The sequence below is a fragment of the Chanos chanos genome, chromosome 7 (assembly GCF_902362185.1).
Source record: "Chanos chanos chromosome 7, fChaCha1.1, whole genome shotgun sequence".
In the NCBI taxonomy this organism is placed as follows: Eukaryota; Metazoa; Chordata; class Actinopteri; order Gonorynchiformes; family Chanidae; genus Chanos; species Chanos chanos.
This window is the reverse complement of record NC_044501.1, coordinates 20,232,990-20,259,823: the sequence shown is the minus strand read 5'-3', so window position 1 is coordinate 20,259,823 and position 26,834 is coordinate 20,232,990. Positions and strand designations below refer to the sequence as shown.

Genomic DNA, 26,834 nt, shown 5'->3' with positions numbered 1-26,834 from the left:
GACAGTACCATTAACATTTACAGCAGCATGACTGGGGATATTATGCCCCGATTATGTTTTGAAATATGTCTAGTTTATAGACGTTAGTGCTGCATATGTGTATCTGCTAGGCCTGCCCATCTCCATACTCAGTAAAGGTTAATTCATTAGATGATGCTTGTTGTTGTTAGACATGTTTGTTGACTCTACAACATTCTTAGCTAATTTATCCCTGTATCTGTACAGGCTAACTTATCTATCTCTCTGTCTGTCTCTTCACCATCACGGTAGTGTTTGTTTACACAGCCGACATGCTGTGTATTAATTCAGTGTTTCCTCACTGTTCTTTCCACATTCTTGTTCAAGTCCTTGTGAGTCTGCAGTGATTCTGGCTCTTTGCTGTGGCTTGGCCTTGGAGCTCCTCTAATGATTGCCCACTAGTCACTCAAGGCAGGTGTAACTCAATGGCCAACTCAAGGCAGGGTACAGTCAATATGTCTGCTTCAGCCAGCTGTGTCCTGACCTTTTTCAGAGCTCTTTCTGTGTTTGCAGCTCATTCTTCAGCTGACATAATGTGTGATCTGTAACATTCTATGGCCCTGTGTAAGACGGTGGCCAGCTATCACAATATGATTAATATTATTATTATTAACTGAGTCATCAGATACTATTATAACTAGTTACTAGTCATAATATGAGGTACAGTATATATAAATGAACAAACTGTAAGTTGAATTTAGAAATAATTTTATGATCTGAAGGAATTCTGAAATCTTTAAAGTTACTAAAGAATGTTTGTGAGACAAGAGAACAGAGGAGACATATAAAAAATAATGTAATATTTAGTGATTAAAGAAAGAAATTACCACAATATGTAATGATATATTTCAAATCTAGGCAAAACAATGCCCACAATAAAGTGAATAAATGTAAAATATGGGAAGTTTATCAGCTGTGCTATTCTTTCGAGCACAGGCTCTCTGGTGATCTACAAAGCAGGCTAGCAATGGTAACAGAATGCTTAAAGAACATGAGGGAATCTGTAAAGTGGTATCTGTGAAGAAAATCCAAATCCATTTATCTGAACTATGGTTAGAACATAGTCATCAGAGGAGTTGTTAAACAGTGGAGAATGTGGACAGACAAGGAAAACTGCCGTGCTACTGATGGCTGATATAGTTGTTGAGTTTAAGAAGGTCCCCCAGTGTTATCATGCTACTGTGTGAAAGAACAAGTTTCCTTGAAAGATTCATCGCTCATTAAATAACGTTCCCAGGACCCATTTCATGCATTCCATCATGAATTTACCTTTTGAACAACACTGAATATGCCATTTGTGCATCGCTCTGTGTTCTGAAGCAAAGAGTTGCTTTATTTTCTTAGTTTCTGAACATTCAAATGATGAAACAACAGTAGCCAGTAGGCTTAAAAGCAGTCTTTTTGCAACATGTCTTAATTAAGTCCAGTAATGGTATTGCTAGCAATGTCCTCCAGTGTGAGGCAGAGGGAGAATCCCTGTGTTTCTGGTTTGCTGGCCATGCATCTGAATGTGGGATGTTCTAGATTCAGGCGTTGGCACCATCCATCAGAAACTTAGTAGTGACTTTGAACATCTTCATAGGCTTTCACAAAACCTAACAGGGTATTAGTAATAAGTAGCATTTATTATGGTGTATGATGTGCATTTATTATGGTGTATGATGTGCATTTATTGTGGTGTATGATGTGCATTTATTATGGTGTATGATGTGAATTTCTTTTGGTGAAGGCTGTGTGACGTGAATTTCCAGCCGTCTTTTGGTGGCTGGTATGAACAGATTTACTTTATACACATCGCTAAACGTGTGTGATGTAATTACTATGTAACTACAGTGTTGACACTATATCACTATGTTTGTGAAAGGCTACACATAATTATCCCACATGTAATATCTGGTAATTAAGGGTTAAAACTGTTCAAAAGCTAAAAGAAAGGACAGAAAATTGCAAGGGTTGCTAAAGTGGATTCCCACAAACAGTCACATTGCCGGGTTCTATAACATGCATCCGCCTCAGCAACATCCTCCTGTGGATAATTTCTGGTGCAATGTCTGAATTTTTTAAAATGTATTTTTGTGTTGATTTGGATATACTAGAGAGTGGGCAAAAAATGGGGATCTATTTTAGATTCCTCTTCACAGTGTCTCTGATGTGTTTGTTGACAGTGGGCACTCCAGATGCAGTAGATGAATGTTCTGAGTGTCTGAGATGAAAGAGGACAGTGGGGTGATCAGGACTGAGTGTGGTGCTCTGTGTATGAGTGGTCATTTATTCATTGTGTTGTATGTTTATTACTATGCTGGTCTCTGGTCTTTCTGCTGATCTGGCTGTGTTTCAGTAATGATCTCCTGTGGGAATTCATAAAACAAAGTAGTGGATCGATGAAATATTAATAATAAACTGAGCAGAGAACTCGTGAACTTGTGAACATGAAGATCAGAGGTGCGGGGCTTCCTGCCAAAGCAGCGTGGGGTAAAGCAGGGGTGATTACACGACCGATGCTCTCATATACAGAGATGCAGTCAGGTGATGGGATGGATCAGTTTAATGTTACTCTGCGGGTAGATTAGACATTTACAAAGATGGCTTTGAGACAGATGGGGAACTTTTTAACGCTTTGTAATAAAAAATGTTAATCCAGTCCACGGATTAAAAAGGAAGAGGGTCTTTTATAGTAACTGAAAAATAACAGAGGAATAATTCAACAACAACAACAACAACAACAACAATAAAAAAAGAGTGACTAGGCCTAAGAAAAAAGGAAGAGTTTGTTAATAATGAATGCCATGTTATCGAAGGGCTGATTGTTAAAATGGATCTCCCATCCTCAAATACAGCTTTTCTTCTTTCTTTTCTCCAATTTATCACTCCTGAACTTCTTGCCTTGGTCAGAGAACAGAAAGTCCTTCTGTCTACCCTGTTTGCATGGATAAACAGCCTGTAGATTCTTAGTCACTGAAAATAAAGCTCTGTCAACATATTACCCCTTTTTTTCTTTTCTTTTTGAGTTGTCATTCCTTTCCTATCACTCATCCTTTTGTGTTCCTGTAATTCTATGCCAGGTCATCTGTGCCATTTTTATAGGTCCAGTAATTTTATTTCAGATGTGATTCTGAAAGCAGATGTGATTCTAAAGAGCAGTCATTGCGGTTTGAACCTGATATTGTATTATCACACTCATGACTTTCATAGATCTATCAGCTGAACAAAGATGACACAGGGGGAATATTTGTATGGGATAAGAATGAGTTTCACTTTGTTTGACTCTCTAAGAAGACATTCATTAAAGCTGAATGGCTTTAATAGCACACTCACAGGAGAACCTCCCACTGAGTGGGAAAAGAGGAGAAAAGAGCTTTTGACTCAACCCCTTCAGGCAAAGGAAAGCCTAGGAGCACCAGCTCCCTGCAGGATTAACGGCTTTTGGTCGTTGGGTACATTTACCCTCGGGCGTATCCTGCCGCTGGTCCTTTGACTCATGGCTCGTTTGATGGACGTGTTGAGAGTCCTGAGATTTGTCTCCATTAGGAACCAAATGTGTTTTTGGATTGGATGGTAAATAAGCTCTAATGGAGTCCTGATTGGTCCTCAGTGGGTTTATGGCTTCTGTCTGTCAGTGTGGTGGTTGTTGGTAGGAGTTTCCTGGCCTCCAGTCACTGTCTGATTGGATAATCTAATTTCAGCTTTGTATCCTCAGCATATAAAGTTGTTTTTTGCTCAAGGTGGTTTTGACTTAAAGTCTGGGAAACTATTTAGGAATTTATTTGTTCAGGGTAAGAGAATTAATTTACTGGGGCAGTTCCACAAACTCATACAGTGACGTTCCTCTGCTGAACACTGGTGTCCAAAATCTTTATGAATCTGATAGGAGGATAAAGTAAATCCCAAAGATAATATTATTATGTGGTCAAAGAAGACAGGGACAGAGACAGAGACAGTTCCTCCTGTCTGGCTGCTTAATGCAAACAGTCCACAGAAAGTCCTGCAGTTATCGTCATAGCCCTAAAAATTTATGGCAGGAAGTGTGTGTGTGTGTGTGTGTGTGTGTATTTGACGATGCTTAATAGTTTGCATCCTTGCATTTCAGTTTTGTTTTGAGTGCACACTATGTAACGCAGCTGCCTTGTATAACAAAATATTACTTATTAATTTAGTTTTTCTTTCATTTTTTCCCCCAGCATTTGAAGTCAAATGTAGAAGATACACAGCGGAATCACAATGAAATGAACATGAGATAATTTATTGTTCTCATCAATGGCTCTCAGCATCACTTTGCAGATTGTACAAATGCTCATTTAGAGTTTTAAGAGGATGGTTTAGGGTACCATATTCAAGCCTCATTTTGTCATTTCTCATTGTTACCTGACAGAGGAGTCCTATTGTGTGTGTAGACCAGTCATTTATATGAATTCTCTACTAGTCACTCCACCTCTCCCTCATGAGGACCCTGGTGTCTCCTGCTGTTGGTTTCCAGGGTTTTTTTTAGCATTATCTTCCTCAGCCCAGCTCTGCTCTTCCCCCTGAGGCTGAAGAATGAGTGTATTTGTTTATGTGAGAGGGTCTGAGGACCCGGAGCATGTTTTCAGTGTGGGAGTGGTAGAATTGGTGACTGGAGCAACTTCCAAAATGATGGACACTTTTTTTGTTTTGTTTTAATTCATAGACCGTCTTGTGATGCCTGTATAGAAAGCTTTCAGAGCAGCTTTCAGTAGCTTTTCAGTAGCTTTCAAGACATGACCATCACATAGACTGCCTCTTGTTCAGATTTTGTAATAGAAGTAATATCAGTCAAGGTTTTTAATATTTACATCTATAACGGATTGCATCGGCTTGTTATTGTGGTCTGTCAATAAAATGTGGGTTAAAGTGAGAATGCTGCACAGTGGTCAATAAAAAAAGAAAAAAAACCATTATATGATACAACACTGCAGAAGGTAATGTATTTTAATGGAGGAATTTAATATATGTGCATTACAATGCCTTGTGCCTCAGTCAACACCTCCAGACCATTCATGATAAAGTATTCAACAAAACCGCAGTATACTCACCTGTTACATTCCCAGTGCTCTGGCCTCTGACCAGTAATCTAGATGTTTCCAGAATACAAATTTGTTTTTTAATGTATGGTTAATTTTATGCTATACTGGTCCCCATGCTGCCCCCTGTAAAAGTAGAGCAAAACAGTAGTTGGTTTTAGGCACTTCTATTAATTGTATTAATGGACAATAATACATTAGATCCCCTTCTTTCTTTTTTATTACTTCAGATTAAATGAAAGTAATGAAATCCAATGAAAAAATTGATTAAATTTCTTTTTACCGCTTAAATCCACTTTTGAACCAAAAATTGCATTTTTTTAAAATGTGCGGCTGAGGCAGTTAAACTGCATTTCAAATTAAAGTTCTGTTCTGAGTGCACAGATATCACACCAGTAGATTCAAGACAAACAGTGTATTACGGTTCAAAGACCTTTTATTCATTACGCAAGAAGTGCCTAACATTTTAAACTTGACTTGACATTTTGCTGATTTCCATTTGCCTAAAATGTGATGGTGTAACACACAGTTTAGCTTTCTTGGATTCTTGGTACGGTCTGGGTCAGAGCGATTTTACAAGCTGCCAATAAAGGTTTGCATTCATTACTGATGACAGAGACTGAAATACCTTATTTCCTTTTTTTTCCTTTTTTTTTTGTACATCGTCTTACTCCTGTTTTCTGATTGGTTATGGCTTAGACGGTTCTACTTTATTACCCAATTGCTGTCTTCCCTTCTTCCACTGAAAAAGAGAAAGACAGATAACCTATTCATTCACCCACAGAATAGCTGCTCCTATTCAACGCAGAAAAAAAAAATGAAAAAGAGAGACAGCCTGCTTGAATGCCTCCCTCAGACCTCGCTGTATCTGATAGATAGTCCTCTGACAGATTATCTCTGTAATGCGAAATCTCATAATCTCCTAATGTGTCACATTTTTCATCAGGCGTCAGTATGAAACAACTATACTGGAGACAAATGGAATTTAATAAGAGACCTTAAACACATTTTCGATTATCTGGGAAGAGGCAGGGAGAGAAAGAACTTCTCGCTGCTGGCTTTATGGAGGCTTATGCCAGTACGCTCTGCTCCATCAGTAGTCATAACATTTCTCTCAGGAAATCTTCAATCTTGACACAGAAAGAAATGCAGGAGACATGGAGAGTTCTCCAGTGGTGTGTCAAACGACCACAAAGATCTCTTTGAAATTCAAAGAGCTGTTGTCACTGCACCAAAATGCAAGAGCCAGTAATTAACGTATCATAATTACAATTAAACTGGTGGTAGTTAAAAGAGTAATTACACTGCATTTGCATGAGCAGGTGTGGTGTAATCTATGAAGTGACACGATATTTATTTCAAATACATATTCATCCATCCAGCTTTCCTGCTAGAACCGTCACGTTTAGGCTTGAGCCGCACACAGCCCTTTTAATCTGTTTTTAAATATTCATGATATGCAATGTTTATTATGCACAGTTGTGTTTCAATAGTGAATCTTTTTAAAAATCCATATTCATGCTGCGCCAGTTGACACACCAACCTCTTCTCTTCTGTGCTTGACTGGAGATGTGAGCAGTGGCATCTAACTCCACTCACACTGTTTATTAAATATTTGTTACTGATCAGGTCTAAACCTTTCCCGCTCTGTGTCTTTTTTCATTCCTCTGTTGTTAAGGGTGGTGAGCAGTTCACTTGATTTGGATGTTCTGTTTTAGCTCCAGAAGTAAATACAAGCTTTTTTCTTTTTCATTTGAACTGGATTGTTTGAGTTCTTAAGTCCCAAAAGTTGAAAACACGAGTGCCTGTACACTGCCTCGGCTCTGATTCAGCTCTTAAACAATATTTATGGTGATCAGCTGTGAGTGGAATGTACAGCATGGTGGCTTCTGAAAATACTATTTCTGAACTTGTCGATGGCTGACTGTCTCATCTCATTTGGCAACCACGGCCATTATAAAACACTTTTACATTTTATGACGTAATCCACCTGTGAGTGTTCGGTGTCTAGAGAACATTCTGTCTGATGAAAATCAGCTGATGTAGTCAGTCACACTGTCACTTAAGAGTGCTGATCATTGTACAATATGAAAAAAAGAACTACCCAGATTCATAACAGAACAATGGAGGAACACTGCCAGTCAACCATTTTGCACTGGCGGTCATCATTTCCTTTTTTTGGGTGGGGGGGGGGGGGGGGGGGGGGGGGTAGAGTGGAAATGGACTTTTTCCTCAAATCATCCACATGCCATCCTCTTCCCATGACAGATACATCAGAGAGATTTTACCATCCTGAAGGTGGAAACTGTGTCCTAAAGATGCACAGATACTCAAGAAGTGGAGACCCTATTCTACTGTACATATTCTTCTTTTATCTGACCTGTGCTCTGACCTGTGCTCTGAGATGTGCTCTGACCTGTGCTCTGAGATGTGCTCTCGTACTCAGAGAAATCTGCATGTTTCATTGCTCTTTTAGTCTTAATTTTCAAATCAACTGGCATCATTTTATAAATGAAAGCTAGGAAGTTTAGGGCAAAGTTGGATGCATTTGAGGTTGAAGGAGAGAGCGAGCGAGAGAGAGAGAGAGAGAACAAAGTTTCTGCTCCATTAGTAAAGGTGCGGGAACATCCTATCACCACTGAAAACCCTGTTTATTCATCTTAAGTCATCACAGTGAGATGCAGTGAAGTGAAAAGAGAATATGAAACCACCTGTTCACCTCACATTACTTAATCATGTTTACTCATGCTCGCCAGAACCTAGCTACTCTGTGGGTGTTCATTGATAGTCCACACTGAAAGAGACAGAGCATCTGCAGCAATGTAGTTTGAAGAGAGAAGGGAGACATGAGTTTTTCAATCTGTTTCCGTTTCAGTGTTTGAAACTGTTGTTGAGATGTTTGGCCTCCAGTACTGTGTGCTAGCAGGGAAAGTCTGAAAAGACTTTCAGTGGAAGCAAATGAAAGCTGTTATGGCATTTCAAAGAGCAAAGTTTTTGATACGTTCCTGGATCATGTCATTGAACATATAATAGAACACAGCAATGGTTTGGTGAGGGCAGTTTTCTTCTAGCTGTTTTCTTCTAGCTGCTAGCTGTTAAAGTGGCTATCTCATACCAAATGGAGATATTGTGATGGCCATTTCTATTACTGGATAATCCTCCAAGATCTTGGATGACTGTCCAATGTAAGTCCATGTTTCGTCTTAAACATTTCCCTTTTTTGCTTTCAATCATTCCTGATGCCCTTGTATGGCTGTCACCTCACTTGTGGTGAGCGAGGTAAGGACATACTTCCTCTATCAAATGTGGGGCAAGCCATTGCATTTTTTCCCTCTGTGAGTTGTGTTGTACTGACAAGTGACACTGTTTTGTGAAGTGCACTCTACAGCCGTTTTCACACATGCACTGTGGACTATGTCTGCAGAATCAGGTTAGCATTTTGTCCGAAGTTGCCCTTGCACACATGTAGTACACAACAGGAGACTGTCAGTGTTCTACGTGTTCTCACCTACTTGAAATGCTCCGTTTGATTTAGCCAAGGGGTGGCACATGGGTAGATCATGCAGGAGGCAGGACATGACGCAAAAAGTAATCTGCAAAAATTGCAGTGTTTTGTTTACCACACATCGAAAGAGGCTACCGACTTTTGTCTGACGATTTTGGCATCGGCCCTTACCGACAGAAGTTCCTGACTCTCGTCATCTCTCCATTTAGACATTTTCATTGGCGTCTTCGTGTAAGTGACCCTTCTTCTTCACCCTCGGATGTTTATATTCTTACAGTTTCGCACCACTCGCATGTTAGAGACACGCGCACTTGCTCGCTGTGCATACTCCAGACTGTATTCGGCTCTATTCACACATGGACCCAAATGAAGAAAAAACAGAGTTTGTACTGGGGTCTGGTGGAATAAACGCTGTTTAGAATCCAATTCGACTGATTCGGACATTTGTGTTCACACATCCAGCCCCTCCGGTTAGAATCCCGATTATTTTAGGGTTGCAGTGCATGTTTGAAAGGGACTTATGTCTGCAGCTACAGAGGTTTGTGTCAGTCAGTTAGTGCTGTTGAAATACCCACTGAAGGGTATCATGGTGAACTGCGTTCAGTTATACATATGTCATACAGCATTCATTGCATTTAATTATACATCTGCTTGCACAGCTTGGTAGATTTACTATTCACCCATTTGACAAGTGTGAACAGGATGCTGTGTTATTGCTAGATCAGAGAAAGACATCAATGTTCTGTTGGATCTGAAAAAAAAAATAAAACTGTTTTCTCCACAGAAATCCTGAATGGTGGCGTGTATGTGGACCAGAACAAGTTTTTGTGTCATGCTGACACCATCCACTGGCAAGACATCATCAGAAACTCACGTGCTGAGCTCCTTGTGGTTCCTTCTAATAACAGTGGAAATGGATGTGAGTACCCACATCAGCAGTGTCCTGGACACAAGTCCATTCTCACTTAGTGTCATTTATGGGGGTCAAACCTGCTTTGGACTTCTCCTGTGGTTAGGTTTCATCACAAAAACACCTACAGATCAGTATTAATCAACTCAGTATCTGGAAAACTACCCAGGAACATCTTTTGGTTAATGGTTAAGGTGAGAAAATGTCAAATGGATCTCCAGGACCTTTAATGAAACACCCCCGTATAGAATGTTGTTTTTAATGAGGTAATTTAGAATCTACAAAACAATAAAAACAATAAAACCAATTCCAATTCTTTTTATCAGAATAGTCTGTCTATCTATCTATCTTACTCTTAATACATATATATGTAATCTCACTTTGCTTTAGGCCATCTTAAAGAAGCTTTTTTTTGGGGGGGGGGGGGGGGTGACTCACTATCAGTCAGAACTGTCTTAATAATGACTGGCAGGCTACCAGTGGGCGGAAGTGCCAGACAGATTTGAGCAAGGTGAATGCAATGAAAGTGTATCGTTTTTAATGGCTGTTTGTGGGCTGGACATGCAGTCAATGATACTTTATGATTACACTGATTTATGGCACTCGGTTAAGATTCTCAAGGTGAGTGTGCTGATAAAAAAAGTCTTTTTTCATAAAGTATTGTTATAGAATTTCTCTGGCTGTGGCCTGGTTTAAAATTGGAGTCATATGGATCTGGCTGAAGGTTACTCAGTCTAACAAGTTTTTCACATTTTAATTTGCGCAAGTGTTGTTGTCTTGTTTGTTCTTACAGTCTCGGGTTAGAGGTCTAAATACTAAAGTGGATTGTGTAAAACATCTGTCTTTTTTATCATCACCTTTATCTTGGAGGGATATTATGTATAAAATTAGAATGTCTTCATTACCTTTTTATTCCTCTAAGAGATGAAGCTGACCAAGTCTTTAAAATTGGTGGAACAGAACACAAATCTGAGGGCTGGGGAACAAAAAAAAAGCCTTTTTCAGACTGACTCTGTTTGAAGCATTCTCTATGTGTGTTCTATGTGTCACTCAGAACTTTCTCTAACTTTCTTTGTCAGATTGGCTCTAAATTTGATTCTCAATACATTTTAAAAGAATAAAAAATAAGAATGGTGAGGGAACAACTAATGCAGATGGATTGTAACACTGAGAGTCAAAAGAAAAAAAAAAACAACAAATGAAAATTTTAACTTACAAGTTATTCACCTTAGGGATATCATTGTGCATATGAAAAGGTAAATTTAAAGAAAAAATACATATCTTCCATCCAAAATTTAGTGTGAAAAAAAATAGTGTTACACGTTAGCATTTGGTACAGTTTACTCTTCATAAATACAAGGAGTAGGTTATTGAGTGTGCTTAAAGGACACATTGGGCAAAAAACAGAAGCCTGAAACAAAACTGGGCCTTTTAAAGATAATAGTTCCTTAGAGAAGAGCCACATGGGCAAAGGGTGGCATGTGACAACAGAGATACACGCTCTCTGTAATTACCAAACTCTTCATTAAACCATAATAACCAATGTGTTTAGTGGAGGAGGAGGAAACAGCAGAGAGAAACAGTGATGGTTCTGGCAGGTCCTACTTGAAATTTTAACAAGTTTTCACTCAAAGTGTGGGCTATTTGGAGTTGTAGTCCACTAAGTTTTATTTGTTATCTGTAACTTGTACGTTTAACAAAATTAAGACTCATTCGCTAAGTCTTTAGAAAGTTCACAGTTTACAGTTGCAGACAAAACGGTATCCACGATATGCAGTGTACACATACAAAAGGGTCCTACTAATTGCCACATAATACCACACTATACCACATAGTACCACATAATACCACACAGGACCGTATAATACCACATAGTACCACACAGTACCTCATAATACCATACGATACCACATAATACCACACAGCACCACGTAATACCACATAATAGCACATAGTACCACATAATACCATGTAATACCACACAGTACCACATAACAACACACGGTACCACATAATACCACACGGTACCACATAATACCACACAGTACAATATAATACCACATGGGACCATATAATACCACACGGTGCCACATAATAGCAAACAGTACCACATTAGCACACAGTACCACATTAGCACATGGTACCACATAATACCACACAGTGCCACACAATAGGGTTTCCGCTAGTATTTCTTCTTGCTGGTCCAGTGTCCAGTATTATGTGGTACTGTGTGGCATTATGTGGTATTGTGTGATACCATGTCGTATTATGTGGCAATTAATAGGACCCCATACAAAACAAATTGTAGGTACAACATACAAATTACAACCACATCAATTTTTTACGTTCTCTCAGAGGTTGTGTTGAATGTTGACATTTGTCTACATGTCAGAAGTTAATGTCTGTTTCATGAGATCAGTCAAGTACTTAAAGAGCATGGTCTCATTACTGGCAGTGGGTGTTTTGGAGATGGATAACTGAAGGTAAGTCAGATACCATGATTTTCCAGACATGTCTTTTCAGACTTTTAAGGTCTCTTTGTCCTGTGTGGTACCATACCACATGATGAGTCCACCAGTCAGGCCAGCTTCTGTGGTGATGGGATAAAAGGTAATGGGTGTATGAGTGTTCCAAAGGCTACTGTGTATCCATTAGCACTGTAGAAACTGGAGACCACAGCGCTGTGGATCATAGCTGGGTCTCCAGAGATCTGCAGCTTGAGGAATCAGAGACAGTTAACACTTTCCACCACTGAGTCATCGCTGCTCTGTGGAGTGTGACTGCCATTGTGCCTATGAAAAAAAAAAAAAACCCAACCTTTCTCTATTTGTGTTGAGGTTAAGGGCCAGGCTGTGTGTCATGACACATTGCTGTCTGTTTTGCCATCTCATTTATTATCACCAGATCGAATAAAAAGGTGGCTCACAATGCAGGAAATATTCAAATGGTCACTCTTGTTTGAGGTTGCATTTGGGAGTAATTGAAAATGAAAGTATTTAAAATGTCTTCCTTGAAGAGATGATCAGGAGCCATGAAAAACAAGATACACCAGGCACTTGTCTCTGACAAATAAAGATCACTGGAGTGACTTTTTAAAAATTCCCTCCATCAGTAGAAGTGGAGTGTAAAAGCCTAAACACACAGTGGTCAAGGGTGATAATCTGATACATACCTCCATAATGACCAGACTCTGTTCATCCACAATGATAAAGCAGGTATAGAGGAGTAGGAGAAAACAGTGTAAAGTAAAGCAGTAGTGACTTAGTCACATTTAACATAAGTTCATGAAAGCTCATTGTTTTTTGCTACAATCCAAAAATGCAGTAATGCTTATGTCAAAACACAGCTCCTTGCATAGAAGAAATAAAACTTGTATTGAAATAAAACTTCAAACAGGTCAGCTTGTTATTGTTATTTTTTAATATCATTTTTCGGTGATTTGATGGAGTGAGATTTAATGTTGAATTGTGGTGACTGTCTCCCACAGGCCGACGATGTCATAGATCCTGTAACGGTCGTTGTTGGGGTCACCAGGAGGACCAGTGCCAAAGCTGTAAGTGTGTGACCTTTGACCGAAATGACTTTAGGTAAAATAACTGGCGTCAGACATAAATTTCCTCAGGTCAACTCAAGTAGTATGTTGCAGACATTTTTTTATCACCTCTAAAACTACATTGTAGCAGTCTCTTCTATTCTTGATACCACTGTTTTGTAGCGAAATGCGTTATATATGCAAATATACAACACAGTTTGTCGCAAGACCTCGAAACAACATGTAACATATTTCCATATTGCCGCTTTTTCATTTTGTTTGAGTTTAATCTTTTTGCCCAGGGACCTGTTTTCCTTCGATTTTCAATTTCAGAATTTTTTTTTTCTTCTGATTTCCTTCTATGCCTGTGGTTATATGCCAGTGAGAGCTATTGTTATTGTCTGGTGTAAAAATGAGCCAAGTTTGGGCTGTGTGGTTGGTCCCTCATTCCCATACACGGAGCCTTGGTTCTGGCCCTTGGCTGGGTGAAGTGGTCTTTGTATTGGGGGGGGGGGAGGGGTGGTGGTCTTTGTTTGGCCAGTCGCTCTGCTGACAGTGCAGTCCTTTGTGTGGGAGGAAATTACATTGGAAACATCAGAGTGTGTGAAAGAGAGAACAGAGGCTAGTGGTTTCGACCTCAACCACAGCCATGGAGTGCTACACTTAAACATTTGACATCTATGCTAATTTCAGCATGATTGAGGGGTACTGGGGCGGCTGCTACTTTAGACAGTGAGACAAAGGAAAGCGTCAGAGTTTATCTCTGTGACATTTGATGCCGTTAGGAAAAATGAGCTCACACAAGAGTACGGGGTGAAGAATGTAGTAGTCTATTGTAGTCTATTGCAGTCTCCTTTAGTAAAGGTTGATTATACATCATGCAGGGCGTCACTGGCAGTGACCTTCTTGTGTGCTGTGAAACAGCAGAAATACAGTTTGGTGCTAAAAGGTGATGCTAAGATGAATGACTTCTCCGCTGTGTTAACTTTCGTTATTTTGTCACAGTCATTGCCAAAGCAATCATTACTCCTACACATGTCTCATTCTACCTGTCCTGGGCACATCTGATCAGAGCAGCAGATTAGGTAGAGATTAACTCAGATTAACAGTGTTTTTTTGTTTTACTTTATCAGTTAAATTTTTGGGCCTGGCTTCAAACTGTCTTATGTATATTCTTAAAAAAGGTTATAATAAGAAATATCTGCTTGTTATGATATAGAATGCAAGCAAAATGATACTTCCAAACATACCTCAATTTATTTAAATGTATTTGAATCTATTGTATTGTACATACTGTATTTGGCTGATTCAGGCCTGACTATGGCCCCCATCTCTCTCTCTCTCTCTCTCTCTCTCTCTCTCTCTCTGTCTTCAGTGACTAAGACAGTGTGTGCTGAGCAGTGTGATGGTCGTTGTTTCGGTCCATACGTCAGTAACTGCTGCCATCGTGAGTGTGCTGGAGGCTGCTCTGGGCCGAAGGACACAGACTGCTTTGTATGATGTCCTCTCTCCCAACCTCACACACCTTCCATGGTTTATACTGTTCACAGAAAGAGTTCTGAAAAATATCAACATATAGCTACTGAGTTACACTGACTCTGAATTACCTTCTGCAGCACCAAGCTAAATACTGAGATATGTTCCGTGGCCTAGTATTTCCAAATAGATTTCACTGTTATGTAAATATTCTTGTGAATTGAAGAAAATGCTCGCATCTACATTGAGTGAGTCACATTTTATCTTTATTTGAAGTACATAGTTCAGTTGTCACGATTTTTGTGAAAACACTAACTCCTCTCACCAAGACCAAAAAATTACAAACAAAAGGAGAATCAAAGTATGACTGAACATACTCCAGAGAATCTGAGTGTGACTGAAAACATAAAGAAACGTCTGGGTGCCTTGTATCAAGTAACTGTGACACACAGAGCTAAATTGGTAATAGATAGATAGATAGATAGATAGATAGATAGATAGATAGATAGATAGATAGATAGATAGATAGATAGATAGATAGATAGATAGATAAGATTTTTTTCATCTGCTTGTTTCCATCAAAGGAAAACATTTCTACTATTGTAGCATTTTCTGTTTGTTCATATCTTTGAGAAACATATCTTTCCTACAATAGTAATTACACTTCACAAAAAATGGCTAAGGAGACAGAAAGGTATGTACATAGCACCACTGCATGATCTTTAGCCCTGAATAAAATCTCTACATGTGATGTAGCAATGTGACCAAAACATGACCTTTGACCTTGGCCTTCTTTGTTTCACAGGCATGTACGAACTTCAACGACAGTGGAGCCTGTGTGACACAGTGTCCTCAGCCGTTTGTGTACAACCCAACCACCTTTCAGCTGGAGCACAACCCTAAGGCCAAATACACTTATGGAGCTTTCTGTGTCAAAAAGTGTCCACGTAAGAGAAACTTCTACACCACATATGTCAAAATCCAGTCCTGGAGGGCCGCGGTCCTGCTGTTTTTCTTGTCAACCAACTAAATGCAATCTCTGATTGGAGTGTGAACACCTGTTCTCAAGGTGAAAATCAACAGGTTACTAAGAGGTGAAAACAAAAACCTGCAGGACCCTGACCCTCCAGGACTGGATTTTGACACCCCTGTTCTACACACACACACACACACACACACACAAAACACACACACATGAACTCTGTGCCTAATCTATTAATATGACCCACTGTGATTTTTAAGATATAATAATTTCATTATAAGCATCATGAAGATACAAGTATCTGTTCAGTCCTCACGACCAACTGCTATCCCGCGGAGTAAAAAAAAAAAATGTAACTGCATGAGAACTTATTGATTCATCCAGTGAAAAGTTGCACTGTGTTGTGTGACAGATAACTTTGTGGTGGATCACAGCTCCTGTGTAAGAGCCTGTCCCAGTAACAAAATGGAGGTGGAAGAAAACCGTATCAAGATGTGTGTCCCCTGCACGGACATTTGCCCGAAAGGTACACGCGACATCTAATACAATGAAACTGCAGTCGCATCATTATGAGGCCAATTACTACTCTTTATGTGGATGCATTATGTTTCAGTACCAAACTGCATTACAGGTGGTGGGCAGAAATAAAGATGAACCAAATGATTTATGAACATTTAGTAACTAATGAGGAGGCAAGCCACCTCTTTCCTTTAGAAAAGAAAATCAGTCCTTTTCGTCTGCTGTAAGAGAAACGATGAGGAGAAGAGCAAAAAAAGAAGAAAAAAAATCCAGTTAATTGGGGAACAAAGTAGACACAAATCTACTCTCCACTCTGTGCTCCATACCTTTGTGACCTGGTATGACGTGGGAATCATTTGACCTCATGAGGGGGTTCATGAAATTATTTTTGAAACCATTTGCAGAGTGTATGGAGTCATTATTGTCTTGGAATATGGCTGTATCTTGTTAAACAGCAAAGATATAACGTCCCTCGGCTGTTCTTCAACCCAGTGACTTCGGGGACATGGCTGCCCACACCATAAAAAATCCACCACCATGTTTTACAGACAGGAGATGGGCTTTGTGTACTCGAAGCCTCCTTTGACTTTCTCTGAAACATAGAGGCATCCAGATGGAAAGAAAGAATGAAAGGAAAGATATTGGTCATTCCATTGTTTTGAAGTCCACATTTTGTTTTCATTACACCAGGTTATTAGTTGCTTGTGAATGGCAACCCTGCCATGGTTTGGACTATCCTGACAAGTATCAGTGTTTTAAGGCCTTACATCTTTTGTACACAGATTATTTGCATATTGATTATGAATCTCCTGATTGTTCTATCAGTAAAGAGTTAATGAGAAGAGAAATGAGAATTGATTGACATCTCACTCACCAAACTGGGTCATATCTGTCAGAATCAAGGACTGAGAACATTTGTTCATACAAGACTAATTCATCATTTTTCCAGAACAAAAAAAAACCAACAAAAAACCAATCCGCCATTATTCTTATTTAGAGCAATTAACACTGAAATTATTGGCACATTACATTTTCGGATTAAGTTGGATTAGTGTCTCTCAGGGGTGCTGACATGTCCTCCTCTAAACTACCATACTGGTTGTTACAAATTCCTTAAAAGAGTCACAGCTTTTCTAGTTAAACCAGTTTAAACTCAGAGATACTGTTAGAGAGATTTTAATGCCAAAGTCATTGCTAAACCAGGTGTGTCAATCACACTGCTACATTTAATGAATGTGTTGTTTTGTGTTAATGTTGCTGTGTTTGAGGCCACATATTTGATGTTTTGTGTTAATGTTGCTGTGTTTGTGGCATGTGGTTCTGCAGTTTGTGATGGTATAGGAACGGGAAGCCTGCAGACGGCCCAGACAGTGGATTCTAGCAACATTGACAAGTTCATCAACTGTACCAAGATCAATGGCAACCTCATCTTCCTCATCACCGGCATCAAAGGGTACGTCTTCACACACTTCTCATATACCATTATACCATCATCTCCTGAGCAGACCCTGAGTTTAATTTTCCTTTCACTGACCGCTCAGACCCTTACCAATTACCATTCGTCCAAGCTATTTCTCCAACTGTACTCTTTTTTCTCAAAATGAGAGCTACGGGAAGACCTCTGAGAAAATCTCTTCACGAAAGAACATGTTATTTTATGAAATTACTAATATTTTTCACTGGGGAGGATAGTCCCTATAGCTGAGCGTGTGCTTAGCTGAGAGGATAGGAATATGAGGCTAGTCAGAGTGGGTCTGTATTTGAAGTTACCCTCTGGAGTTAACTGATATGACGGGTGACTGCCGGAGCTCATTCCGTCTCTGACCTTGGCGTCAACCTCAGGGGTGTTGCCCGGGGCAACCTCCATTCCACCAGCTATGCCTCAGTGGATCTTCTGGGAGTGTAGTCATTCAGTCACTGTATCTGTGTTGTATATGCTTATGATTTCATGTGGGGCTTAGAGACATGAGCTTGGATCTGATGGACCTACACACACACACGCTACTTTACTACTACTTTTTTTTACTACTTCTATCTGTAAATGTTGTCTCTTTCTTCTCTAAAACCACAGAGACATGTTCCATGGTATAGGGGCTCTGGACCCAGAGAGACTAAACGTGTTCCGTACTGTCAAAGAGATCACAGGTAGGAGGAAGCTGTCAATCTTATTACAGCCTGGAGAGACAGTGTGTGTGTGTGTGTGTGTGTGTGTGTGTGTGTGTGTGTGTGTGTGTGTATGTGTGTGTGTCTGTGTCTGTGTGTGTGTGTGTGTGTGTATAAGATTAGCAACGTAACCAACGTTTATCTTAACTTTAAATGGATCACTGATTACATGCGTTCTTATCACTGTGTAGGAAGAGATATTCATTTGTTGGATAATGTCAAAGAGGAGAGAAAGGAGCAGATTACATCTCTCTTTAAAACCAATTTGTCACATCAAATCAAGACTTATAACTGTGTCAAATAGACAACGGCGCGATAGAGCAATTTTCATAATGAAAAGCCAAAGCAAAGGCAGCCACTCGTTCACGTGAGCTCGGATCTGAACCATTTAAATTCACATTCAGATTCTACAATACTTATCAAGAAAACATGAACAGCATGAAATACATGAGTCTTGACAATATGGAAATTATCCTCTTATTTGAAAAATCCTGAGGTTTTGCTTTTCCCTTTTTCTACATTTTTGTCCAGCAGAATAGTTGAGAGATGGTTTATGCAGTAGAAGACATAAAGTGAATACAGGGAAGTGTTAAACAGTGCTAGCTGTTTGGATTACTGTCTGGGACTTCTTCAGTCCAGTCTCATCAAACAGACAGTGCTTTTCTCATACTGTTTCCTCATAAAATTCTGTTGATAAACCATGCATAAAAAAACAACACAGTTTGACAATATTAGAGATTGATGCTAGCAGCAGTACTCTCATTCATGTTGCTAGCGATATCTTGATTGATGTTAGCAACATTACAATGTAATTTAGTTGACAAACAATCAAAATAAAGTCAATACAAAAAATGTCTTAGTAACAAACATTATTTCCACTGCCTTGTGACGACAATGACAATGTATGGTTTAAGTAAATGATCAGAAGTGAGTGAATAACAATATGACTGTAATCACTTCAGTCATTGCGCAGTATTCATAAATTCGGAACAACTGAGTCGCACAGTTGATTTGTCAAAGGTATTTCACTGTGACTCTTTTTTCTTTTCTTGTCATTTGTTACTTTTTAAGGTTTTCTGAACATCCAGTCTTGGCCAGAGAACATGACAGACCTGGGAGTCTTCTCAAACCTTGCTGTGATTGGAGGACGGTCCCTGTACAGGTAAAATGGGCGCAGATATGTCAACCTATTGTAAAGTGCTATAGTCACATGACCTTCATACTGTCACAATTACCAATATTATCTTAATTAGCAGCTTTGTATGTTGTTTTTCCTGTCTGTCACGATCACAAATATCCAGTTCAAATGGACTTTAAACTCACTCGGTAGGCATTATAACATACAGACATTCTCTCTACTGAACATGAGCTTGATCCTGTATGAATGCTAAGTTCTGCCTAATTACACTTGTACACATAAGGTTTAATGACGTGCTGCTACGCAGACCGAAACCTTCTCTATCTGCCCCCCCTCAACACTCAATGTCTCCCACCAGAACACTTCTCGTTTCTGCCGTCGGTCCGCTCAAAATTCTCGGTGTTCCTCGTTTGTCTCTGCGGCTCGGCTCGGTGAATCTCCACGAATCTTCTGGGTCTTACTGCTTGCCTTCCAGGGGTGTGTGCTAGCTTCCACTCCCGAGTCAAATCGCTAAGCAGAGAGCAACAATCAGCCCTTCTGATGTTTCACATGCTAATGAACTCATTTGGCACTGTCGGGGGCTTCCCAGCATCCCATTTCAAATGCCTTCTTTTGATGCTCTGAAAGGATTTCTTTGATTAATATGCTCTTTTGATCACTGTTTTGCATTCACTAATCTGGCCAGATGCAAGGCAAGAGCCTTTGGAGAAAGACTTGAGCTGTGCTGTGGATGTTTTCTAAAGTGAACACTTCCCTGAACCGTGTTGATCTCAGGACTCTGCACTTATACTTTCTTCAAAGACTCGCTCATAAATGATTCAGTCATCATTAAATTGTTTCATAATGATTTGTTTATGTGTTTACCAGAGTAAATAAAACTTAGAGGATGGTTAGAAGCAGAAACCTGACTAATTTAAGAGCAACTAGCTCCGAGTTACCTTGCGTGCAAGGAGCATATATATGTGAGACCTTGTAGAGCTATCGTTTGTGCAGCTCACAGCTATTGACAGTACATCTCTCCACAGTCAAATGCATCCGTAAAACCTTGAATGTTTCATTAAAGGATGGAATGCATAAGTTTTTTTTTTTTTTTATCTTTTTTTTTTTTTTAACGAGCTGTTGCTTTTCCTAGAGGGAAAACGCATTAGTTTCATTTGGTCTGATATATTTATAAGAGACAATGAAACAGAGTTGGATTTGGTCGTAATCTTGGATACTGTGTCTTTCCACTTGGACTGAAACAGTACTTGCTTTGAAAATCTTAATCTTAAATAATATATTCATCCGCTAATGCTGAAGCAGACCATTCACAAAACAAACCTAATCTGGGATGACATTTCACTGCTGACTGTAAAACAGCTCTTTATTTTTGTTTAATAATCCTAATCTGGGCCACATCTTGGAACAGTCATGTCATTCAGTCTTGAACTGTGAGAATCTGACAATACTGAAAAGAGAAATTCACTGCATATTCTATAATGGCTTGATTTGATATCCTTATCACGCAAATATCTGGATATTGACTCTGAGAATTAAAGATTATACAGGGTTTGATAATCATAATTTGAAACAATATCTCTGTACAGAACTCAAAACAGTGTTGGGTATTACAATCTGAGAGACTAACCCTGTCTCTTTGGCTGCAGTGGCATCTCTCTGCTGATCCTGAAACAGCGCTGGATCTCCTCTCTGCAGTTCCAGTCTCTGAGGGAGATCAGTGCTGGTAATGTCTACATCACCAACAACAGTCAGCTCTGCCTCTACAACACAGTCAACTGGACCAGCCTGTTCCGCACCAGCACCCAGAAGGCCCTGATCCGCAACAACAGAGACCCCAAAGAGTGCAGTGAGTGTCTGTCCTCACCTCACTTCCCAAAGCAGCTCTTTGTTATCCATCCATCCATCCATCCATCCATCCATCCATCCATCCATCCATTCATTCACTGATTTTAAATGAATGAAGTATCAAAGATCTCAGGACCTGAGCATGTGGTGGTAACATACAGAAGCTGAGATGAATGGTGTTAAATCAAAGAGATAATTCTGAGCTTTATGTATCAGTCTCTTTAAGTGCAGAACAGTAAGGGAGAGAAGCATGTACTGTAAGTGATGACCCATCAGAGGCTGAAGAAGACATTGACAGAACCTTCCTGTGGTGCTCACTGCTCAGTGTTAGTTGTTGTAATTAGTATGTTAATGAGTGTGTGGTGAGCAGAATCAATGTCTCCTTTCACACTTTCCTTCATTATTCCTCTATTCACACTGTCAGTTCAGAGGAGATACTGCTCTACCTGGATGATTGACACACAGACAGCAGTACCTTCACATTCAAAACTTTAACATTTTTCCCCCCTTTGTGTCAGCGAAAGTTTACGTGCTTGGCTATGAGCCCAAGTTTGTCTAAATCACCTTGAGGACACTTTTCCCCGCTCAGACTTAAGCTTATGCAGATGTTAAATCTGGCATCTATCTCATCATGTGTGTGTTTGGCACCAAGGGAGAGAGAGTGTGTGTGTGTGTGTTTAATTTTGACACATATAGAGGCGAAAAATAGGAGACTGGATTACATATATACCACTAGCAATATATCAGTACACATTAACACTCAGTCACTAATGATAAAGTTGAAACGAAACACTGTCATCAATCAGTGAATATTACACTACAGCTTGATAACCCATGAATGAACGTACCTTGGAGCAATCACATGATCATTAACAAACATTCATTCTTAGCTAATGAACTGCTATTTTACACTCATTAGTATCTCTGTGTGTGTGTGTGTGTGTGTGTGTGTGTGTGTCTATTCTTCAGCCCGTGTGCGAATGGTATGTGATCGGCTGTGTTCAGATGCGGGTTGCTGGGGACCAGGGCCAGACCAGTGTCTGTCCTGTCGATTTGTCAGCCGTGGACGGACCTGTGTGGAGCTCTGTAATCTCTATGATGGGTGAGTAAACAACCTAATGCCATTGTCTTTAAAGATCTTTTAGTCCTCCTCACTAAATCTAAAAGAAATCTAACACTGAATTTACAATGCACATTCACAACCTTGCTGGAGGCCTTGCAGGAAGAAATATTAGGTCCAGTTTGTCATGCTAAATCCGAACCTTACTTTGACCTTACTTTCTTCAACTTGAGTAAGTGGTTAATAGCGAACAACATAAAACATTATTTAAGGGATAATTGTATGACTAGTTTAGAAAAGTTTTAGGACAGGCCTTTAGATATTTTGATGAATTACACCACAGGTTTGAGTGTGGATGCTAAGCAGACGCAGCCTGTATCTTACAGTGCACAGGGTTTTAAGAGTCAAGTGTCTGGAGGTGTCAAGAATAATTTTTCTATCCAGTGACATTGCTGTGTCTGTTCCCCAATGAGAGGCTCAATGCACCAGTTATTCCGTAATCTCACAGCACAGGAAGAAGAAGAAGAAGAGATCCCCATGGGGAAATTCATCCCCTGCATTTGACCCATCCTATTCACACACTATTGCCTTGGTCAAGGGCTCTGACCAGAGTATTAACCCCAACATACATGGTTTTGATGGCTGGAGGAACCCAGAGCACCTGGCTGAGACCCATGCAAACATGTGGAGAACATGCAAACTCCACACAGAAAGGACCTGGGACCGCCAGGATTTGAACCCAGGCAACAGTGCTAACCACTGAGCTACCATGCTGAAGTAACCTCAGTTTTTCTCTCCACTGCAACACACTGCATTATACTCTTGATAATACTCTGGAAACACATTCTGAAACCTCTCTGGCTCATTCAGGAGCAATCTACATGATGCATGTATCATTAGTCTACAAAAAGCCCTATTTAAACATTCATTTTTATATAACTCAAAGAAGACCAAGCATCAAATTAATACATGTCAGTGTTGTACTTGTGAGCAGTGGTATGAGTTTAAGAACCCAACACCAGATTCTGTGTATGTGTTTGTAAGCATGTGGTCACAATATTTGGTTATTACATGCCTGTGTGTGTTTGTAAGCAGGATAGTTTAGGCACTTGCTGATGGAAACAGAAACAAAGCAGTTTTTTAGCATGCACGAATGCCAGTGTACACAGGTATCACTCACACAGAACCATGTTATCAAACTCCTGGACACAGAATAATCTATTACTTGACCCACAGTGGCCAAATGTCCTATACAGAGTTTGTCCAGCATATCAGCACATCTTCAAGTGGTTTCACCATCCAAACACAGACATGAGTGCATGCATACACACACGCACACAAACGCATACACACACACACAAAGTCATACCGCTTCACACATCACCTCACCACCTGTGTGTGCGTGTGCGTGTGTGTGCGTGTCCGTGTGTAAGTATGTGTGCGTATGTGTGTGTGTGTGTGTGTGTGTGTGTGCATGCACTCATGTCTTTGTTTGGATGGTGTAACCGCTGGGAAGACTGAAATAGATCTAATTCTCCATTTTTCCATTCCACATGGATACTGAACACATGCCTGGTAACAGGGGAATCGGACAAAGGCGAACCACCACCAGTCTAAGAAAATGAGTTTTTGGCTCTAGTGGGACCGTTAAAAGGAAAAAGCTTTTGTTAGCACCAATTTTTGACTTAGCATTCATTGAATAGAATAGTAGCTCTGTGTTCTGCCACAGTCTCTGAATGGGATTCCCCCTGATGGACAAAAATGAATTTTGTCACTGACAAAAAGCTCAGTGTGTCTGTCAGTGTGAGTGAGGATTTAGAGACCACAGTGAAAAGCTTGTTGGTACAGTTTATTGGCCTTAGGCTTACTCACATTTATTCTGATGATTCACTGAATGGAGCTACACAACACACACTGTTGTCAGCTATGGAAAATTTAATATAGTACGTCCATCATCCTTTGGATAAACAGTGACACTTAAAGGGGATAAAGTCTCTCCTTGTCATCAAAAAATCCAAAGATATCCTGTTTAACAGCCCAAATTCAGACGGTCTGGCTCAATCCACTGGACCATAACGATATGTCAGTAAATAGCTTTCTTGCACTATGCTTAAATCACATGACTTCCACGTGTCAGCACCATCATTTTTTCATCAAGACATGGTCTTTAATGAATTAGTCAAACACAGCGTTCCCGTGTTAGCATCAGTCCATGTTTTCCTCACACAGGATTTTTCCACGCTCTTCTTCGTTTTAGTTTAGAGGACGAGACGTACTCTGTTTGTTTCCCAGTCTCTTTACTCGTGACTTGATTGTTGAATCCTTTCAGCCCGCGAGTCTCTTTTTATTACCGTATTATTGACAGCTTTCCTCCCACTTCCTTCCCCCACTGGCTTGTTTCTCAGAGGCTGCGAGTCAACATCTGCCTGTACGGAGGCAAGGAAAAGGAATGCTCTGATATTCTTTCTCTCCCCATGGCAGCTTCAGGAGCCCTCTGCACTCTCTGTGTCAGGCAGCCATCTGCTCAGATAAACTCATTGATCCTGTGTTGAAAGGATCTATCTTTGTTCAGCCTTACAGGTTCTGCAGTGGAAATGAGTGTTTGTGCAATAATGTTAATGTTACATAGAACATTTTAAGTGGCAATGACGCACACAGATCTAGAGTACTTCAGATCTTAAACAGTGCAGTGTCTGCCTGCAGGAACATTGCCAAAACAGATTTTCAGAGAAACATTTAACCGATCGTATATAAAAAAAAAAAAAAAAGGAATGTAAGCTCTTCAAGGTTTTATGAATGCATGGGTGGATTATTTCTTCCACAGAGTACTGTGGCAATTAAAACATAACTGATGATTTGAAAAGTGCTGGTCCACCTTCAGTCTATTATTAGACACAAGACTGCCATGTTTTAATGTCCCCACTGTGGTACTGAGAATCCGCCTCACACGAGGCCCTTTTATAACACACTCACAAATGTTTACCTGTTCAATCCGAACTTGTGTATGCATATCTCTACAGTGGCTAATCCACTGTGTCTTCTCTGTGTCTGTGTGTTATAGGGATGTGAGGGAGTTTGTTAATGGCTCAGTGTGTCTGGAGTGTGACAGTCAGTGTGAGAAGTCAGTGGATAAGAGTCTGACCTGCTACGGCCCGGTGAGTAAATGACCAATATTCCTCCTCTATTGCTCCTCCTCTCTCAGGGGGTTTGTTCCCTAAACCACAGGGCCGTTTGTTAAAGTTTACAATGAAATCTGCAGCGCTGGTTCATACATGGGACACTACTGCATATATTGTACACTGTGCATCATTATGACAGATTTTTACATTTCACCGAATAGAACCACACGACTGACCAGATTCCCTAGATTTAGGATTTAGAAATGACTGCATATAACATCATAAATGTTTTCAGAGACATTGTGGAGGCTTGTGATGGATCAGCCTGCATTTCCAGAGCCTCTCTTTTATGGGAACCTGTTAAATTCCTATTTACAGAAACCAATGCTGCTGTAAATAACTTTTATTGTCAACCTTGTGAAGGTACTCTTGAGGTCTCTCCTCCAAAGCTTGAGTGTCGCAGTTATGTCATAAATAAAAGCAGAATCAACTGCGACTTTTTCTCACTCCTTGTTTTCAGCCACTGACGAGACAGTTCACATAAGCCTTTGCCAGAGCAGCTGAAGCAGAAAGGGATTCTGGGAAACAAAAATTATCATTAACTGTCATCTCATTTTTTGGGCATATTTATTGTTTGTGTCAGTTTGGAAATGTTTCTTAAAAGTGTTTTATTTAGCATTTAGCAGCAGTGAGGTTTTTTTTTTTTTTTTTTCATGTATTTTTAAGAATGCAATATCTCTTGAAGATGACTGGGGTTACTTTCATGAGACTGTCAAACCTGTCAGCTTTTCTCACTGCTGGGTTGGGCAGCTGTCAATCCGACATCAGTGGCAAGGGTAATTAGCGTCGCAAAATGTGTCAGGAAAGTTTCATGCTTAACTAAGCATACAAAAGACAGAGGCATACAAACATTATCATTTTATTTATGTATGCATTTATTAATTTGCTGTTCGCTCTCATGGGTATGCACTAAATGAAACTTGTTGTGTAAATATATGGTTATGTGCATGGTATGGGGTGGCCTTGTGAATGTATTGCTCTATCTGTCCTAGCCTTTGAGGCTGGATTGTAGCCATCCATGAAAGTAGCTCTGTCAGACACATAAACATGAATAGAGTTTCTGTGAAACCAGTGAGTGTGTAAGATCTCTCTCACTTACATGTTTCATAGTGCCAGTGAGGTTTACAATCGTCATTCAACTGGTTTATTTATTGTCTGTTCCTCTGTCCTCATATTCTTTTTCAGGACCTTTTTTTTTAAATGACTAACTGATGTCTCATGTTTCTCATACATAACATCAGGGTAAGGACTCGGGTTAGTGGTCCATTGATCAGGGGGAAGCATACAGTGAATTACACTTATGTTTTAAATGCTTTTGACTGTAAAACCTAAGATTTATTTCTTAGATTTGGCTTGTCCATTCTAGACACTCTGCTACACTGAGAACAGGGAATGGTCTTGCCCACTGGCAGCCTGGAATTGGGTCAGGGATGAAAACTATGATGTCGTAAGCATAATGGGTGGTGACTGG

At 39.9% G+C, this 26,834-nt stretch overlaps 1 protein-coding gene across 1 annotated transcript in view; it reads left to right on the top strand.

Annotated features, from left to right (window-relative positions):
• LOC115816095 (receptor tyrosine-protein kinase erbB-4-like) overlaps positions 1-26,834 on the top strand; it is a 102,977-nt gene that overhangs the window by 40,581 nt on the left and 35,562 nt on the right. Inside the window, exons 5-15 of the mRNA XM_030779064.1 lie at positions 9,344-9,478; positions 12,957-13,022; positions 14,377-14,495; positions 15,283-15,424; positions 15,872-15,985; positions 17,305-17,431; positions 18,050-18,123; positions 19,213-19,303; positions 20,926-21,125; positions 22,094-22,226; positions 25,246-25,339. Coding sequence (XP_030634924.1) covers positions 9,344-9,478; positions 12,957-13,022; positions 14,377-14,495; positions 15,283-15,424; positions 15,872-15,985; positions 17,305-17,431; positions 18,050-18,123; positions 19,213-19,303; positions 20,926-21,125; positions 22,094-22,226; positions 25,246-25,339 — 1,295 coding nt within the window. The remainder of the gene's footprint in view (positions 1-9,343; positions 9,479-12,956; positions 13,023-14,376; positions 14,496-15,282; positions 15,425-15,871; positions 15,986-17,304; positions 17,432-18,049; positions 18,124-19,212; positions 19,304-20,925; positions 21,126-22,093; positions 22,227-25,245; positions 25,340-26,834) is intronic.